The 17,947-nt window shown below is 44.5% G+C and overlaps 1 protein-coding gene across 1 annotated transcript in view; it reads right to left on the bottom strand.

Annotated features, from left to right (window-relative positions):
- LOC120985854 (glycine amidinotransferase, mitochondrial) overlaps positions 1 to 14,531 on the bottom strand; it is a 29,040-nt gene extending 14,509 nt beyond the window's left edge. Inside the window, exons 1-3 of the mRNA XM_040414046.1 lie at positions 14,385 to 14,531; positions 8,878 to 9,081; positions 3,818 to 4,013 (exon numbers count right to left, since the gene is read on the bottom strand). Coding sequence (XP_040269980.1) covers positions 3,818 to 4,013; positions 8,878 to 9,081; positions 14,385 to 14,453 — 469 coding nt within the window. The 5' untranslated portion in view covers positions 14,454 to 14,531. The remainder of the gene's footprint in view (positions 1 to 3,817; positions 4,014 to 8,877; positions 9,082 to 14,384) is intronic.
- Between the last annotated feature and the right edge of the window lie 3,416 nt (positions 14,532 to 17,947).

The following is a 17,947-nucleotide window of genomic DNA, read 5'->3' as shown; positions in this document are numbered from 1 at the left end:
CCTGGCCGTGCGGAGGCGAGCGGATCCGTCCAGACTTACAATGTAAGTAAATGGGGACGGATCCGCTTGAAGATGACACCATATGGCTCAATCTTCAAGCGGATCCGTTCCCCATTGACTTACAATGTAAAGTCTGAACGGATCCGCTCAGGCTACTTTCATACTTAGAAAATTTTCTAAGTTTTAATGCAGACGGATCCGTTCTGAACGGATGCGAACGTCTGCATTATCGGAGCGGATCCGTCTGATGAAACATCAGACGGATCCGCTCCGAACGCTAGTGTGAAAGTAGCCTTAGAGAGATTTTGGAGCATCTTATTGACAAAACCCATATGAGCTTCAAAGTGGTATAAAAAGTTATGCAACATTCTGAAAGCATAAGGCCCCATGACACATTGTGTCTTATGTAGTAATATTTGAGGCGCAATGGGGAGATTTATCAAAACTGGTGTAAAGTAGAACTGGCTTAGGCTACTTTCACACTACCGTTCAGAGCGGGTCCGTCTGGTGTCTGCTCAGATGGATCCGCTCCTATAATGCAGACGTTTGGATCAGTTCAGAACGGATCCGTCTGCATTATAGTTTAAAAAAATTCTAAGTGTGAAAGTAGCCTGAACGGATCTGTCCAGACTTTACATTGAAAGTCAATGGGGGACGGATCCGTTTGAAGATTGAGCCATATGGTGTCATCTTCAAACGGATCCGTCCCCATTGACTTCCATTGTAAGTCTGGACGGATCCGCTTGCCTCCGCACGGCCAGGCGGACACCCGAACGCTGCAAGCAGCGTTCGGGTGTCCGCTTGCTGAGCGGAGCGGAGGCTGAACGCTGCCAGACTGATGCATTCTGAGCGGATCCGCGTCCACTCAGAATGCATTAGGGCAGTACGGATGCGTTCGGGGCCGCTTGTGAGCCCCTTCAAACGGAACTCACAAGCGGACACCCGAACGCAGGTGTGAAAGTAGCCTAAGGTGCCCATAGCAACTAATCAGATTCCACCTTTCATTTATCACAGCTCCTTTGGAAAATGAAAGGTGGAACCTGATTGGTTGCTATGGGCAACTAGGCCAGTTTTCCTTTACACCAGTTTTGATAAATCTCCCCCAATATGCTTCGTCTTTCCAACAGACTGCTTTAAAGAGGACCTTTCACCGATTATTACACTATGAACTAAGTATACAGACATGTAGAGCGGCGCCCGGGGATCTCACTGCACTTACTATTATCCCCGGGCGCCGCTCCGTTCTCCTGCTATGTCCTCCGGTATCTCTGTTCACTAAGTTATGGTAGGCGGAGTCTGCCCTTGTTCTTCTGTAGCGCTGGCCAATCGCATTTCAGAGCTCACATCCTGGGAGAAAATAACCTCCCAGGCTGTGAGCTCTGTGCTGCGATTGGCCAGCGCTAGAGCAGAACAAGGGCAGACTCCGCCTACCATAACTTAGTGAGCGGAGATAGCGGAGGACATAGCGGGAGAACGGAGCGGCGCCCGGGGATAATAGTAAGTGCAGTGAGATCCCCGGGCGCCGCTCTACATGTCTGTATAGTTAGTTCATAGTGTAATAATCGGTGAAAGGTCCTCTTTAAGATCAAATCACACTTTTAGAAACAATTAAAAATCCTGGTCATAAGTTTGACACAAAATAAAAATGACGCAGGCACAAAATTCTGGCGCAAAATAAACCATTCCCAATGTGGTGGTATGGTGATGTTTACCTGTGTACTGGTATACTACAGTATATGGTTGATACATTGGCTGGATTCATGTTTATTGCAGTCTACTGAATGTGAGATCGGTACCCAGTTTGTGTGTGCGCTAGACATCTTAATTTTTTTACATCTGCTAGTTGATGGCATATTTTTTGTGTCCTGTATGATATATGGTGCGATAGGCAATGGCATCTCTGTCATAGGAGCAGCACAACGAAAATCATGGAAGTGCTGAATGTGGCACAGAGCCCACTGACTTTAGGGGTACAGCCACACAGTAGAAATTCCACAGTGTATCTACCGAAAATCTGCAGCGGCAAAATCAGCACAAAATAGAGCAGATTTTGGCGTGGAATAACGGCATGGAAATGCTGCGAATTTGCCACAGATTTCACCCTTCGTATTGCAAAGGGTGAAACCCACAGCAGAAATCCGCAATCACAGTTGACATGCTGCAGACTTAAAATCCATGCCACATGTCAAGTATCTACATCGTGTGGAAGAGATGTGAAAATCTCATCCACTTTGCTGCTACTCAGTGGCGTGCCTACATTGTTTGGCACCCGGGGCGGGTCTTTTCTCTGGCACCGCCCCCCAATACTTAAAAAAATGGTACCCCCTCACAGTAGTATTGCCCTCATTGTACAACCTTCACAGTAGTTGTATACAGATCTGTGCTCCCTCACAGTAGTTATGCCCACATTGTGCTCCCTAACAGTCGTTATGCCCACATTGTGCCCCCTTAAAGTACTTATCCCTTCATTGTGCCCCCTTCATAGTTATGCCCTCATTGTGCCCCTCTCACAGTGGTTATGCCCTCTCTGTGCCCCTTTCACAGAAGTAATGCCCTATCTGTGCCCCTTCACAGTTGTAATGTCCTCTCTGTGCCCCCCTCACAGTAATAATCCCCATTGTGCCTCCTTCACAGTAATAATGCCCCTTAATAGTAGTAATGCCCATTGTCTCCCTTCACAGTAATAATGCCCATTGTGCCCCTTAATAGTAATAATGCCCATTGTGCCCCCTTAATAGTAATAATGCCCATTGTGCCTCCTTCACAGTAATAATGCCCATTGTGCCCCCTTCACAGTAATAATGCTCCTTAATAGTAATAATGCCCATTGTACCCCCTTAATTGTAATAATGCCCATTGTGCCCCCTTAATAGTAATAATGCCCATTGTGCCCCTTCACAGTAATAATGCCCATTGTGCCCCTTCACAGTAATAATGCCCATTGTGCCCCCTTCACAGTAATAATGCCCCTTAATAGTAGTAATGCCCATTGTCCCCCTTCACAGTAATAATGCCTATTGTGCCCCCTTCACAGTAATAATGCCCTCTGTGTCCCCTCCATAGTAGAAATCCCCATTGTGCCCCCTTAATAGTAGTAATGCCCTGTGCTAGTAATGCCAATTATACCCCCTTCACAGTAATACAGTAATATTGCCCTCTGTGCCCTCTTCATAGTAGTAATGCCCTCTGTACACTGTGCCCCCTCCATAGTAGAAATGCCCACTGTGCCACATTCACATTAGCAATGCCCATTGTGCCCCCTTCAGAGAAGAAATGCCCATTGTGCCCCCACCAGAGTAGAAATGCCCATTGTGCCCCCTTTACATTAGCAATGACCATTGTGCCCCCTCACAGTACCTACTCGCCTTGTCCCGTTCCTAAAGCTCACATACCTCTCCTTCCTGCAGGCACAGATCGCTCTGCAGCACTGTGTGGGCGGAGCTTATGCAGATCCCTGAGCTGCAGGCTCCGCCCACACAGGCCTGCAGAGCGATCCGTGTCTGCAGGCTGAATGCTGGAGCAGAGAGAAGTCTTCCTGCTTTACCATTTAGAGCGCCGCTGGCCTGAAGAAGGGGAGGAGCGCGGGGAGCTGCGGTGAGTGACAGGACCCAGCTCCCTGCGCCACTGCTGCTACTGTAAATGATGCAGATTTTGTACATTCAGTATGTGAGGCTGCACTCCAATAAGATCCCTCAGCTTTCCATGATGGGGTCCAGCATTTTACAGAAAACAATTGCTCAGCATGTCTATCTATGTAATATTGATTGCTCCGTACACAAGAGAGGTTCTTCTCATCCGATACTAGGTAATAACCTACCTGTAGATTCAAAATCAGGAGTTTTGTATTGAACTGACCAATCGATCAGTTCAGGCCTCTGTACAATAACACCTTCATGACGTAAAATATTGCACATTTCCTCAATTTCTGCAATGGCTTTCTTCACATGTTCCTGAGGGAATCTATTGCCTCCATGCTTCTGGTAGAAAGGCCAGTACTTTTCATAGGTGTTTGCCTACACGGAGAGATGGGAAACTGCATTAACCAAACGGATGCATGTAGTGTAAGGTTCATCATATTACTTCGTCTACTAGCGTCTACAAATCTGACAACACGACACGTTAGAGACAACTGCCACCATCATCTATGCCTCCACCATATACTACATAACCCACCAAGTACAGACTATTTTAAGGACCAGATGCAATATAAGATGTCTTAGACAGCTGCCTCCGAGTCCTAACCTCAGTTAATGGCTTTGCAAGATCAAAATTGGCAATGGAGCTGATGACTGTACTTCAATGGGGCTTATCCAATACATCTGTATTGTACCGCATTGACTATCAGTGAATTACATAGTGTAATACCTGGGGCTGGGCCTCGTAGGCCTCCGTACCTGCCGGGCCCCAAGGCCATTGAATGGCTTGGGGCTGACATGGCAACCATCAGGTCCCCGCCACCGCAGCGCGGGGACCGATGGATGAGGAGAGGAAGCGCAAACCTCCCATATGCCGCTGTCAGAGCTGACCGCGGAATATTAGGGGTTAATCGACATGCATCGGCGTTATCATCGATGCTGGTGGATGCAGCAGGGATCCGGCTGTCAGTAACAGATGGATCCCTGCCGCTGATCACGGCACCGCATGTGGGAAAAGAGAAGGACCGCAGGATGAGAATGCTCGTCCTGGGGCACAAAGTACCGGCCATTTAGGACAAGCATTCTCATCCTGGGTCCTTAAGGGGTTAAAGGGGCCTCTATGCTATGGTGAACACTGCAGCGTCTTCTTCAGGCTATGGTCTTTCTGCAGCTCAGTCCTATTCAAGTGAATGGGGCTGAGCTGCAATGCCAAGCACAGCCACTATACCATGTACGGCACTGACCCTGGTACACAATGAGAGACTGTAGGCTTCTTCAAACAGCTGATTGACAGGGAGGCCCAGAAGCTAGATCCCACTGATTTGTTATTGATGACCTTTTGTAAGGGTAGGTCATCAATACTTAAAGGGGTTGTCTGGGTTCATGCAGTATTTTGCTTATAGGCAGCTTTGTATTTGCAGACTACATATAAGGGTCCATTCACACGTCCGCAAAATGGGTCCACATCCGTTCCGCAATTTTGCGGAACAGGTGCGGACCCATTAATTTTCAATGGGGCAGGAATGTGCTGTCCGCATCCGCATTTGCGGATCCGCACTTCGGTTACGCAAAAAAATAGAACATGTCCTATTGTTGTCCGCAATTGTGAACAAGAAAAGGCATTTTCTATGAGGGTGCCGGCGATGTGTGGTCCGCAAAATGCGCAACGCACATTGCCGGTGTCTGCGTTTTGCGGATCCGCAAAACAAATACGGATGCGTGAATGGACCCTAAGTGGTGCATACCTGAATTTCCTTCCTCAGATGCTCCCCCTTATCACGCTGCAATCACTAAGTATCTTTTTTCATTGTGCCGGTGATGTACCGGGCTTCTCATCACTGTGCTAAGCCGCAGCTTCCGGCTAGCAGTGAGCCCAGTGACATCACCGGCACAGATGGGCATTCTTTAGTGCTAAAGGAGGCTGATTTGGAGGTGCTGACAAGGGCGGCCTTGGGGTCGTTACAAAGAAGGAGAGGACTGACAGGAGGCAGAACAGTGATGAGAGGGAGTAGTTGGGGGCGAGACATTACTCTACAGAGACACACTGCCTTGTGGGACCCATAAGGCAGTGTAACAGGAAGTGAGATAGGCAGAACATGGTGGACAATAACAATCGCAGCGACCGGGACCTGGAGGAGGAGCAGGAAACTATCAGGGGAACGTTACAGCTACGAGTATAGGTGATTCCTAATGTAAATTCAAGAGACTGTGAGCCCGGACAACCCCTTTAATCTTCATAAAACCAATTTAATTAAATATGTAAACTGGCATATGGCACTGAAATTGGGTTTCGGCTCATACATTTTAGCCATTGGGCCCCCAACGATCAGACATTGATAGCCCATTGACATTGATACTATTAATAGGCCTGAAATGTCTCTGATGGCCAAAAAAAAAACCTTGACGTGTATGTTCACATTTGGGTTTATTTAGAGATTATTATGCCAATAGTGTGTCTAGTATTGAAGTGAAGGAGGCACTTTTTGTGTTCTTCTCCATTTCTGTAGAAGATTATGTTGACCACGGTCAGCAATCTCAGGATGTTCTGCAGCAGTAAGACATCTTGAAAAGATATCCTAATCAGTTTGGCTTCCCTGTCTCTATTAACTGTAGCAGTGCATGGACACCAGCTGTCTGTATGCCACATGCCACTCCTGTTAGGTTCCTTACATTCTTCTAGTTTCAATGAATATGCCAAGAAGGGAGGCAATGTCTGTGATGAAGTCAAAAGCACCACAGAATAGCACTATTAAGCTGTTGACGTCCCTGCCTGCCCATGTATCTCATTTATACACTTTTCTTTATCAGTGCTATGTTTAAAAGCGCATGTTAATGTACTAAAATCAATAAATCAATAACTTAATCACAAAAAGGTTTAGAAGGTTTTCGCCTCGCAAGCTGCAAGTGTAGTACACCGGAGTGGGGCACTACCATTTTGTCACCTGGCTATGGGTTCCTATGTCTAGCAATGTATTCAATCAATATATTTATTGCAAGGTCTTCTAATTTAGTGCCTTAATATTGTTATGCAACTGTTTTACATGTGATGTGCCTGGTTTTCCAGCAGGTTGCATATGTTCTGGCAGATTTCTTTAGAAAAAATGGAACTAACCATTTCATTCTGTCCCCTTTTGGGTAGAAGTGGATTTACTATTTCCCGCCAAAGTTTTTTTTTTTTCAGGAAGTTAGAGGGGTTGAATGAGACAGTCCAAAGAGACCTAGGTCTAGTGAGGGAAATATTTTCCCATCCTGCTGCAGGAGCTTTGGGAAAGCAGCTCGCAGAGCAGAACACTCTTGATATTAATAGGACTTTGCATCTTAAACGGGGACAATGGGTCCAAGACACCCCACTCTGTTTGAGACAGTAACCAAAATGTGAAGCTAAAGATAGCATTATGGAATAAACAGTCAAGGCCAACTGCCAGAACCGTGCATACTGCTGGAACCAAGAAAGAGAAATATTAAGTACCGTTCTGTTACTGCAGGTCTATTCCAAGTAAAGAAAAGTTAAGCTTCACAAAGTCTGGACTTCATTTCGTTCCTCGCTCCAACTCGATCTCTGCAATAGAGACTGACCCCCAGGAAGTGACAGCCAGAAGGTAGGAACACTGTGACACAAACATTAGGCCACAGTATACCACTTGCATCCTACACATCGGGACTATTCCCCTGAGGGGCAGCACACTGCACAAGCTGCTACAACCCTGACCTTACAATAGCAAAAAATCCAGCAGTCTTGGCAACTTGTGAATCATAACATGGCTTATTTAACTTTTGTTACTTGCGATGCAGGGTGTGCTACACCACGATCTTTGATTGCATGATCTGTCATGGCCAAAGTTACCCCAGCCTTACAAATACACATTTAGAAAATATTGATTATATATTTAGTAGTAAAGAAGAAAGATTAGGATGTTCTATCAGCTGGATGATACAGTTAGTACTGGACAGTTTTAGTCTTTTGCCAATGTAATGAATGCAAGTTACAAGACTGAACAAGTACCGTACTCTCATTTTTATAGGAATTCTCCATTCCCTTTTTTCAAATCTCTCTGTCTCTCTAGATTTATATTACAATTTACAATATGAATGTACTAAGTATCAAACTGGTTCTTATCTGCATTTAACAATCTACACATCATTTTATAAATTATTGCTTTTTTTCCCCATACATTTTTATATTCACCTAATTTTTAAAGTAATACTGTAGCTAAATGTGTTTCATACAGTAAAGCCTTTGTCCTTTTTGGACCATCTGAAACATTGGCAAGTTCAACTGAGCACATGCTATCTTATCTTGGGAAACGAACATGAAGAAAAGGGGCAGTTGACTGGTTTAATTATTCTCATCCAGGTGAAAGGGAGTAAGTTACAACCAAAGATCATAGGTTTCTATGGACATATCCCATTTATTTTATTTTTATTTTTCATTGTCTCCGAGATAAGATTACAAAGTTCCAGAGTTCCTAAAATTTCCTCTCAGGTTGCTCGTCTGTTAATCATAATATAAATAGCCTTTCAAGAGTCTCTCATTCTGGAGGACCCAGTATATCCATCCATTACACAGACAGCCCATTCAACTGTGGAATGCTTTATTAACCCTGTGGATGGTGCTGCAGAAATGTTTATTAGGGATTACAGTTGATCACTACAGTTCCCAGTAGTGGCATGTCCTATAATCGGCTTGTTATTGTGCAGCACGGTGGCTCAGTGGTTAGCACTAGTGCCTTGGGGTCCTAGGTTCAAATCCAACCAAGAACAACGTCTGCATGGAGTTTGCATGTTTTCCCCGTGTTTGCGTGGGTTTCCTCCAGTTATTCCGGTTTCCTCCCACATTCCAAAGACCTACTGATAGGGAACTTAAACTGTGAGCTCCAATGGCGACAGCAAGTGATGATGTCTGTAAAGCGCTGCGAAATATGTTAGCATTATATACTGTAAGTGAGTTAAATGAATAAACTGGGGATGCCTCTGAACACAATGGGATTGTACAATGTGGAGCAACCATTTAAATAAAAGGACTACTAAATTAAAATATAAAATAAATTGTGTGGGTCTATCCTTTTATAACAAAGGGGCCTCTGTTCCCTTGAAGTTTTAAGCAGTCTCCACTTTGACATCTATATGGCAATGCTAGAAGACCTAGGGGCCACTAATGAGGTTGTATGCGCCAACAACAGCTGCATTTGTTTTAACACCTTTGTTAACGATCTGGCACCATTTGACAAAATTAGCAGCTTACCTTCACTTCGACTGTGAATGGAGGAACATTTGCATTTTCTGGTCTCCCCACAATGACTTCCTCCAATGGGTCCCACTCATTGTAAGAGCAGACAGGACTGTCATGGGGGCCTGTTTCATCAGCAGTGCAGTCTTTCTGGGTGGCTGCAGCTGCCTGGGTGCTTTGGAAAGTTCGCTGCACCCACCCAACGAGGCCTTTACTCAGCTGAAAGAATAGAACAATGAAACCATGTGTTTATTCACATAGCACTAAAAAAATCTAAGACATTCCCATTGTCCTTATATACCATGCATTTAGAAAGTCTTCAGACCCTTTCACTAGTTTCACATTTTGTTATGTTCCGGCCCTGAGCTAAAATGTAAAAGAAAGTTAAGTTGTTCCCCGTCATTCTTCTCTCAATACTCATAATGAGAAAGTAAAAACTGAATGTTTGAAATCTTTGCTATATTTGTTGAAAAGGAAAAATTCTAATCTTGCGTTGACTTAGTTGAAGCCCCTTTGACCGTGGAGACTCGTGATATTACATGCATGGAGCTGATACCACGTTCGGCACTACAAGGGAAGCACCCTCTTATATAAGAGGGCCTCTTGTCTGAGAAAAGATTGATGGCCACGTTGTGTGCATTTGAGAACTTCTACCGTGCCATACTGCACGTACACATGTCATTTGTTTTATCAACCCTCCGGAGACTTGCACTGTGACCCCTCCGAGAATCCGTGGTCAAAGTAAACTATGTCGCAGCTGCTGTAAACATGATCATACCACTACTATCTTATCGAAACCCCTGAGCAGAGCCTGGTTTCCTATGGACAGAGCATTTCCTTGAGGATGCTGGTCAGAGTCATAGTAATAGGGTTTAATGTAAACATTTTAAAGGGGGGGCTCAAGAGGTTTATATATGTATATGTATTTTATAGTAATAGAAATATCCCCTTGTGCAATATGTAACTATAAGCCAAGATAAACATGGGTCAGAGTTTAATGGACTCTTATCTAAAACATGTGCATACAGTCAGTACAGTACTGTGCTCTCCAGCTGCGGCTGCAAATCTAATTCTCACTGCTAATAACGGACGTGATCTGGCTTCTAGGGGTACCTGTAAGCAAGCGCAGATTTCAAAACAGAAATAGTGCACTTTTATTTTGTGCTTTTTTTTGGACAGATTGTTTCTTGCCGTTTTTGGTGTGAATTTGATGCGATTTTGCGCCAGATCTCACTCTTCCATTGAAAAATGGTGAAATCCCAGCCAAGGATTACAAAAACAATTGGCATGCTGCACGGCAGGTCAAGGTCTGCATGGAACAAAATAGCAAAGTGTACATGAGATTTTTAGGATGCCATACACTTTTCTGGTATTATTTACGCATTATTTATGCTACCTGCACATGTTGCGGATTGTGTGCGGTTTTACAGCATGGATTCTTATGCACTGTGTAAGGGCTCATGCACACGACCATTGTCGGCCCGTGCCTGTATTGCGGCTCCGTAATATACGGCCACCGGCTGTTTGTGTACCACATCATGGATGCGGACCCATTCAAGTGAATGGGTCCACAATCCAGAAGGTGCGGTGCGGAATAGAGTGCTTCCATGGGTTTTCTGTCCATGCCTCTGCACCAAAAAAAAGTAGTACATACACTACTTTTTTGCAATGCAGATCGCGGACCGCATTCAAGTGACTGGGTCCTGCGTCCGCATGCAGTAGCCCTACGGTCAGTGCTGTGCACTGCGGACCACAATTTGAGGTCTGCAGCACAGGCCCGGTCGGTGCATGAGCCCTAATACAGTACCAGCAAAGTGTATGGGACTAGAAAAATCGCACACTTTTTCTTCTGAGTGGAAATAGACCTGCCATGCGGTTTTTGAAATCTGCAGCATTTCAATTGTTTGTGCAATTTTTTGTGTGGATTTCACCCTTTTGCAATTGCAAGGTTGAGATCTGGAGCAAAACTGCATCAAATCTGCACCAAAAATCACAATCTGCTGCCGACAAACAATGATTCAGTATGGGGACAAGCGATGGCATTAGTGATTGCTCGTCCCCTACTGAGGAGGAGATCGCTGCATGTAATAGCAGCAGTCTCCTCCTCTAGCGAGCAGGCGATCGCCAGGAAGGAACACTTCCCTCCCGACAATCGCCTGCATAATCTGCATGTGTAATATAAACTTTAGAGTGGCTTCACACGCGGCACATTTTGTTGCAGAAATTTTTGAGGGTGAAAATTAGTTCTATTTATGTTAATGGAATAAGATTGTTTAGGCGGCAAGCGCACAGAATTCTGTAAGCCTCATTCAGATGAATACAACAAAATCTGCCACGTGTGAAGGTGCCCTAATTTGCTGAAGTTTCTGAGACTGAAAATCCGTTGTATCTGAATTGGGATCGTTTCGGCAGCATGTGCATAGATTTGTACAAATCCCATTCACAGAAATCTCTGCAACAAATCTGTCTGGCGAAGGCCGGGTTCGTATCACCATTTGGTTTAGTTTCTGTTGTTCTGATCCATCAGAAGAACAGAAAAATAAAGAAACGAATCCTGTATTTTAAGTATACATTAGGGCTCGTTCCATTTCCGTATTGCAGGCCGCATTTGCGGATCCGCAATACACGGGCACCGTTCGGTGGCCATTTTACATCACATTAATTTCAATAGGTCCGCAAATCCGGAGATGCAGAACGGAATACTACGGAAGCACTACGGAGTGCTTTCTGGGGTTCCGTTCTGTGTTTCCGCACCGCAAAAAGATAGAACTTGCTCTATCTTTTTGCGGAACGGAAGGATCGCGGACTCATTCAAGTGAATGGGTCTGCGATCCCCATGCGCCTGCCCCACGGACTGTGCCCGTGCATTGCGGACCGCAATTTGCGGGCCACAGCACAGGCTTCACACTCGTTCGTGTGAACGAGACCTTATGCTCAGTTATGCACATTTTTATTTTAGATGGAAACGGATGCTAAATATTTATAACTGAGAATAACAGATTCCTAAAATACAGGATCCGTTTTTTTCTTTACTAAACAGTGATGTGAACCCAGCCTTAGGCTCCATTCACACATCCTTACTGTGTTTTTCCGGACACCGGCAATGTGCGTTCCACATTTTGCGGACCGCACATCGCCGGCACTAATAGAATATGCCTATTCATGTCCGCAATTGTTCTATTTTTTTCGGGAACGGAAATGCAGACCCGGAAGTGCGGGTTTGCATTTCCGGAGCCGGGCCGCAAAAAGAAATGAATGGGTCCGCAATTCCGTTCCGCAAAATGCGGAACGAAATTGCGGACGTGCGAATGTGGCCTTAAACATAGCCTTAAGGCCTCTTTCACCCAATCGTGACTGATTAGGTCCGGATGCGTTCATGGTGCGTTCAGTGAAACTCGCACCATTTTGCAAGCAAGTTCAGTCAGTTTTGTCTGCAATTCCCTTCAGTTTTTCCTGCGCGGGTGCAATGCGTTTTGATGCATTTTTCAAGCGCGTGATAAAAAACTGAAGGTTTACAAACAACATCTCCTAGCAACCATCAGTGAAAAACGCATTACATCCGCACTTGCTTCCGGATGCAATGCGTCTTTCACTGAAGCCCCATTCACTTCTATGAGGCCAGGGCTGAGTGAAAAACGCACAATATAGAACATGCTGCTTTTTTCACGCAATGCAAAACTGATGCATGAAAAAAAAAACGCTCATGTACATAGGTCCATTGAAACGAATGGGTCAGAATTCAGTGCGGGTGCTGTGCGTTCACGTCACGCATTGCACCCGCGCGGAAAACTTGCTCGTGTAAAAGGGGCCTAAGGAGGTGTGCATACTTTATAGGTATAGCTAGAACTACATAGACACCTGCAGTCTACCTATAAACCATATGTCAGGGCTGGCCAACCTGCGGCTCTCCAGCTGTTGCAAAACTACAACTCCCAGCATGCCCAGACAGCCTACAACTATCAGCCTACAGCATGGCATGGTGGGAATTGTAGTTTTACAACAGCTGGAGAGCCGCAGGTTGGCCAGCCCTGACATATGTTATATCACTGCAGGAAAACCATTAAAGGGGTATTCCAGCTCTTACATTTTTATGACCTATTCTCCAGATAGGTCATCAATACCAGATTGTTGGGGGTCTGACACATGGCAACCCCACCGATTAACGGTTTCAGCAGCCACCAGTACCAGAAACTAAACAGCACACAGGGTCGGAAACAGTAGGCTCCATCCACTGTGTAGTTGCCATGCCAGCATGAATAGTTGCTGAGATGCACTATGCCAGTAGGTCACCACTGAGTGGATGCAGCCTTCCGGCTGTCCACTATTATGTTTTTGGTACCTGATTTCTGGAAGTGCCAGGTGTTGGCTCCCACCGATCTGATATTGATGAGCTCTCTGGAGGATTGGTCATCAGTAACTGAAAGCTGGAATACCCCTTTATGCGTGCAAGTTTGCTAGAAATGCACTTCAATGTTTTCATTAGCAATTCTAGGATAACATATGATTTTCAATGTGGTAAGCTGGGTTGCCCATGGATAAAACGTCCTACAGTTTGGAAGCATACTTAAAGTGTCCGGTAGAAGCACTTTAGCTATTGTGTAGCTGCAAGTGGTGACTGGAAGATGTGACACAATGCACCACCAAAATCACTATAGCTAACACAATGTGCCATAGGGCTTTATACGATCACACGGTTACACCACTTGTTCTACCACCGCTGGTTTTTGTCCAAAGCTTGCACCAGCAACAGTCTAAAAGGCGCAAAATAGGACTGGCGCAAAGATTATCTAAAAAATTGGGTCTATCATGTCCCATAAAAGTGAATGAAGCATGCTAGGAGTTGTAGTTTCAGAACAGTTGATGTGCTGGAGGTTGCTAATCCTTGATCTAGAGGCCTGGGTGGAAAAACTATTTAGCAGGATATATGGGTACAAAGACACACATTCATAAAATGTAATAATTTCAGTTTTTGGTCATTAGACAGGGTCTTAGAAAAGAGATGCTTTTACTTTAGGTATAGAATCACTAAAATGTTCCATATTTTCTATCTTCTCTGTGGATCCAGAAGAAGTAAATACGAGGTACTAAGATCCTAATACAAAGGCCGATCTGTTAAGTGGAATTGTGATCCTTAGTTCCCAGGCTGACTCGACAAATGCATGAAAATGATGAATGAACTAAATACAGTTGACAATAGGCATATGGAAAGAACATTGCAAATCTGATAACAGAGACATTCAACAAATTACAGCCTTGGCACTATCACCATGAAAGATAATATGCTCAATTTAACGAGACTAAATGAATTTCAAGGACCACGCTTTTATAGAAAGGCGAGATAGCGCAATAATTACAAGGCAATGTGTCTATAGCTAAAAATATATGTACAACTGCATGTAAATGTTACATGATCTGATGTAATTGTGTATTAGCTGCAGTAACCAGACACTGGTATCTCTGCGCCAGGGTTATGCATTATGAGCAGGCATGGCATGGAAGGCATGAAATATAAGAATACAGACCATGGATCCTATGTAATGAACAGCTTCAGCTCCCCTGCTTCCTCCTCTTACACATCTCACTCGTAGCATGGTGCCTGGATTACCTATGGGTGGGAATGTACGCACTGAATGAAAGAGAGCTAGGAGCCCTGTGTTATCCCTACTTAAGCCAAGTAGTATAAAGCCCTGCTGGGCTGTAAAAGCTCTTTATATGAACTCCACAAACGTCTCCATTGGCTGCTGCCGATAACAGGTGGTGATAGTGTCAGAGCTAAAGGTCACAAATTCCCAGATTAGAAAGTGTCTCTTGCTAGAAACGTAACACCTTTTGCCTTTTTTAGCTAGGACAAGACAGTGGGGATCAATGGGTAAAAACATAAGACCTAAGAACATCTGCAGGCTGTGTACAAATACTGGACACACTGAAGACATAACCAGCTGCTGAGGGAACATCTGCAGGCTGTGTACAAACACTGGACACACTGAAGATATAACCAGCTGCTGAGGGAACATCTGCAGGCTGTGTACAAACACTGGACACACTGAAGATATAACCAGTTGCTGAGGGAACATCTGCAGGCTGTGTACAAACACTGGACACACTGAAGACATAACCAGCTGCTGAGGGAACATCTGCAGGTTGTGTACAAACACTGGACACACTGAAGATATAACCAGCTGCTGAGGGAACATCTGCAGGCTGTGTACAAACACTGGACACACTGAAGACATAACCAGCTGCTGAGGGAACATCTGCAGGCTGTGTACAAACACTGGACACACTGAAGACATAACCAGCTGCTGATGGAACATCTGCAGGCTGTGTACAAACACTGGACACACTGAAGACATAACCAGCTGCTGAGGGAACATCTGCAGGTTGTGTACAAACACTGGACACACTGAAGATATAACCAGCTGCTGAGGGAACATCTGCAGGCTGTGTACAAACACTGGACACACTGAAGACATAACCAGCTGCTGAGGGAACATCTGCAGGCTGTGTACAAACACTGGACACACTGAAGACATAACCAGCTGCTGAGGGAACATCTGCAGGCTGTGTAGCAAACACTGGACACACTGAAGACATAACCAGCTGCTGAGGGAACATCTGCAGGCTGTGTACAAACACTGGACACACTGAAGACATAACCAGCTGATGATGGAACATCTGCAGGCTGTGTACAAACACTGGACACACTGAAGACATAACCAGCTGCTGAGTGAACATCTGCAGGCTGTGTACAAACACTGGACACACTGAAGACATAACCAGCTGCTGAGGGAACATCTGCAGGCTGTGTACAAACACTGGACACACTCAAGACATAACCAGCTGCTGAGGGAACATCTGCAGGCTATGTACAAACACTAGACACACTGAAGACATAACCAGCTGCTGATGGAACATCTGCAGGCTGTGTACAAACACTGGACACACTGAAGACATAACCAACTGCTGAGGGAACATCTGCAGGCTGTGTACAAACACTGGACACACTGAAGACATAACCAGCTGATGATGGAACATCTGCAGGCTGTGTACAAACACTGGACACACTGAAGACATAACCAGCTGCTGAGTGAACATCTGCAGGCTGTGTACAAACACTGGACACACTGAAGACATAACCAGCTGATGATGGAACATCTGCAGGCTGTGTACAAACACTGGACACACTCAAGACATAACCAGCTGCTGAGGGAACATCTGCAGGCTATGTACAAACACTGGACACACTGAAGACATAACCAGCTGCTGATGGAACATCTGCAGGCTGTGTACAAACACTGGACACACTGAAGACATAACTAGCTGCTGAGGGAACATCTGCAGGCTATGTACAAACACTGGACAAACTGAAAACATAACCAGCTGCTGAGGGAACATCTGCTGCTGTGAAGAACAGAGGATGTGCAGCTAACAATATGCAAACTGTACAGGGGATAAACAATTATACGAACAGTCATTCATTTCCCATACAGTAGGCCCATGTAAATAGTGCTTTTACACAGGCCAATGCACTCTAAACGACTGACAATATAACAAGTTTAAAGGACCTTTACTTCGGCAGAAGTAAACTGAAAGAGGGATGAGCAAACATTAGAATAACCTTTAAGCTGGCCATACATGATCAATAGCCTTCAGACAAAGGATCGTTCAGCTCTCCCAGCTCCCTCCCGACACCCCCATACACATCCACGTTCAGAGCGGCTCTTGGGGACAGAAGAGAAAGATGCTGCCATATACATCTGGCGCCAGCTTATCTACTGGGAGAACAAAAGGACATCATCTGTCAAGGGAGAGTCAGGAGCTCCCCATACACTGTCAGCAAGCCCTGCCATTCTTGGGTGTGTTGGGCCTTTCTAAGGTGATCATACACATTAAATAGAAGTTGGTTGATGATTGAACAGCAGTTGAACAGACAAGCATCTGGTGAACTTTCCTTTCGCAGAAACATCTATACACATTTTAGTCCATATTGTCCATTACAGTTGTTGAAATTGCCCATATACATTCAATGAAACCTGGAGATGGATAAAAGGTCTTTCTGGGAACGTTCTTTTTAAGAGAGATCTTTCGTTCACAATTTTCTTTGAATGAAAAATCTTTCATCCGACTATCTGTTGAAAATATTAAACATAACTGACTTCTTTTCAAACAATTATGTTCAGTCATTGGAAACTGACGAACATTCATTTTGGTTGGAATTATCAGGTCAGGTGATTGCTGCCATGTTTATAACCGCTCATGCAGCCGATCATTGGCCCGTGTAAAAGGGACCTTTTTGTAGTTACCAGATAAATGATTTGTATCAGGTAGATTTGCATAGTAAGTGTCTGTTTTATCTCTTCATTATTCTGCAAAAACAGGATCAAAAGGACAGAAACAGCAAAACTGAAGGGACAGGAAAAAAAAATAAGAGAGACCACAATAGCAGTCTGAGTCAATAGACAAAGCAAATAGATAAGAAAGGATTGGGTAAAGGTACAAATATGCAAAGGTGACTCCTGTGAAAAGTTCATTCCCATATGAATGGTCTCTCAATGCCAAATACTTTCTTTCAGCAGATTCACTTTTAAAGGGAATGGGCCAGATTTATCATGACTGACAGCTCACTCCACTTTAACATACAGTATGGCTAAAGTCAGTTTTAGCCAAGTCGGATTTATGATCGGCCCTTTAAGACTGTAATAAATGTGGTTTGACGGTAGCAGTTAATCCGTCAGTAAGCAGCTTTACAAAAGTCGCCCATCTTTATGAAAAAGTCGCATGTTCTATTAAAAAGTCTCATAAGATAAGCATGGTCCTCACTGAAGGGAAATTGCGACTTTTTTGCGACTTTTTAAATAGTCCTAATAGTAAATCTGTCTAGAGATTAATTTACATAAGAAAACACGCCCACTTTCAGAAAACTGGCGAGCATAGTGCAGAGCAGAAAAAAGTCGCAAATTTGTGCGCAGTTTTAGCGTTTGGGACTTTTTTTGGGACTTTTTCACTCCATTATTGTGACCTGAGCTAATGATAAATCTGGCCCAATGTGTCAACAGAAAATGATTTTTATGTTTAACATATTTTG

The sequence above is a fragment of the Bufo bufo genome, chromosome 1 (genome assembly GCF_905171765.1).
Source record: "Bufo bufo chromosome 1, aBufBuf1.1, whole genome shotgun sequence".
Taxonomy (NCBI): Eukaryota; Metazoa; Chordata; class Amphibia; order Anura; family Bufonidae; genus Bufo; species Bufo bufo.
This window is presented reverse-complemented; position numbering and strand designations above follow the sequence as displayed.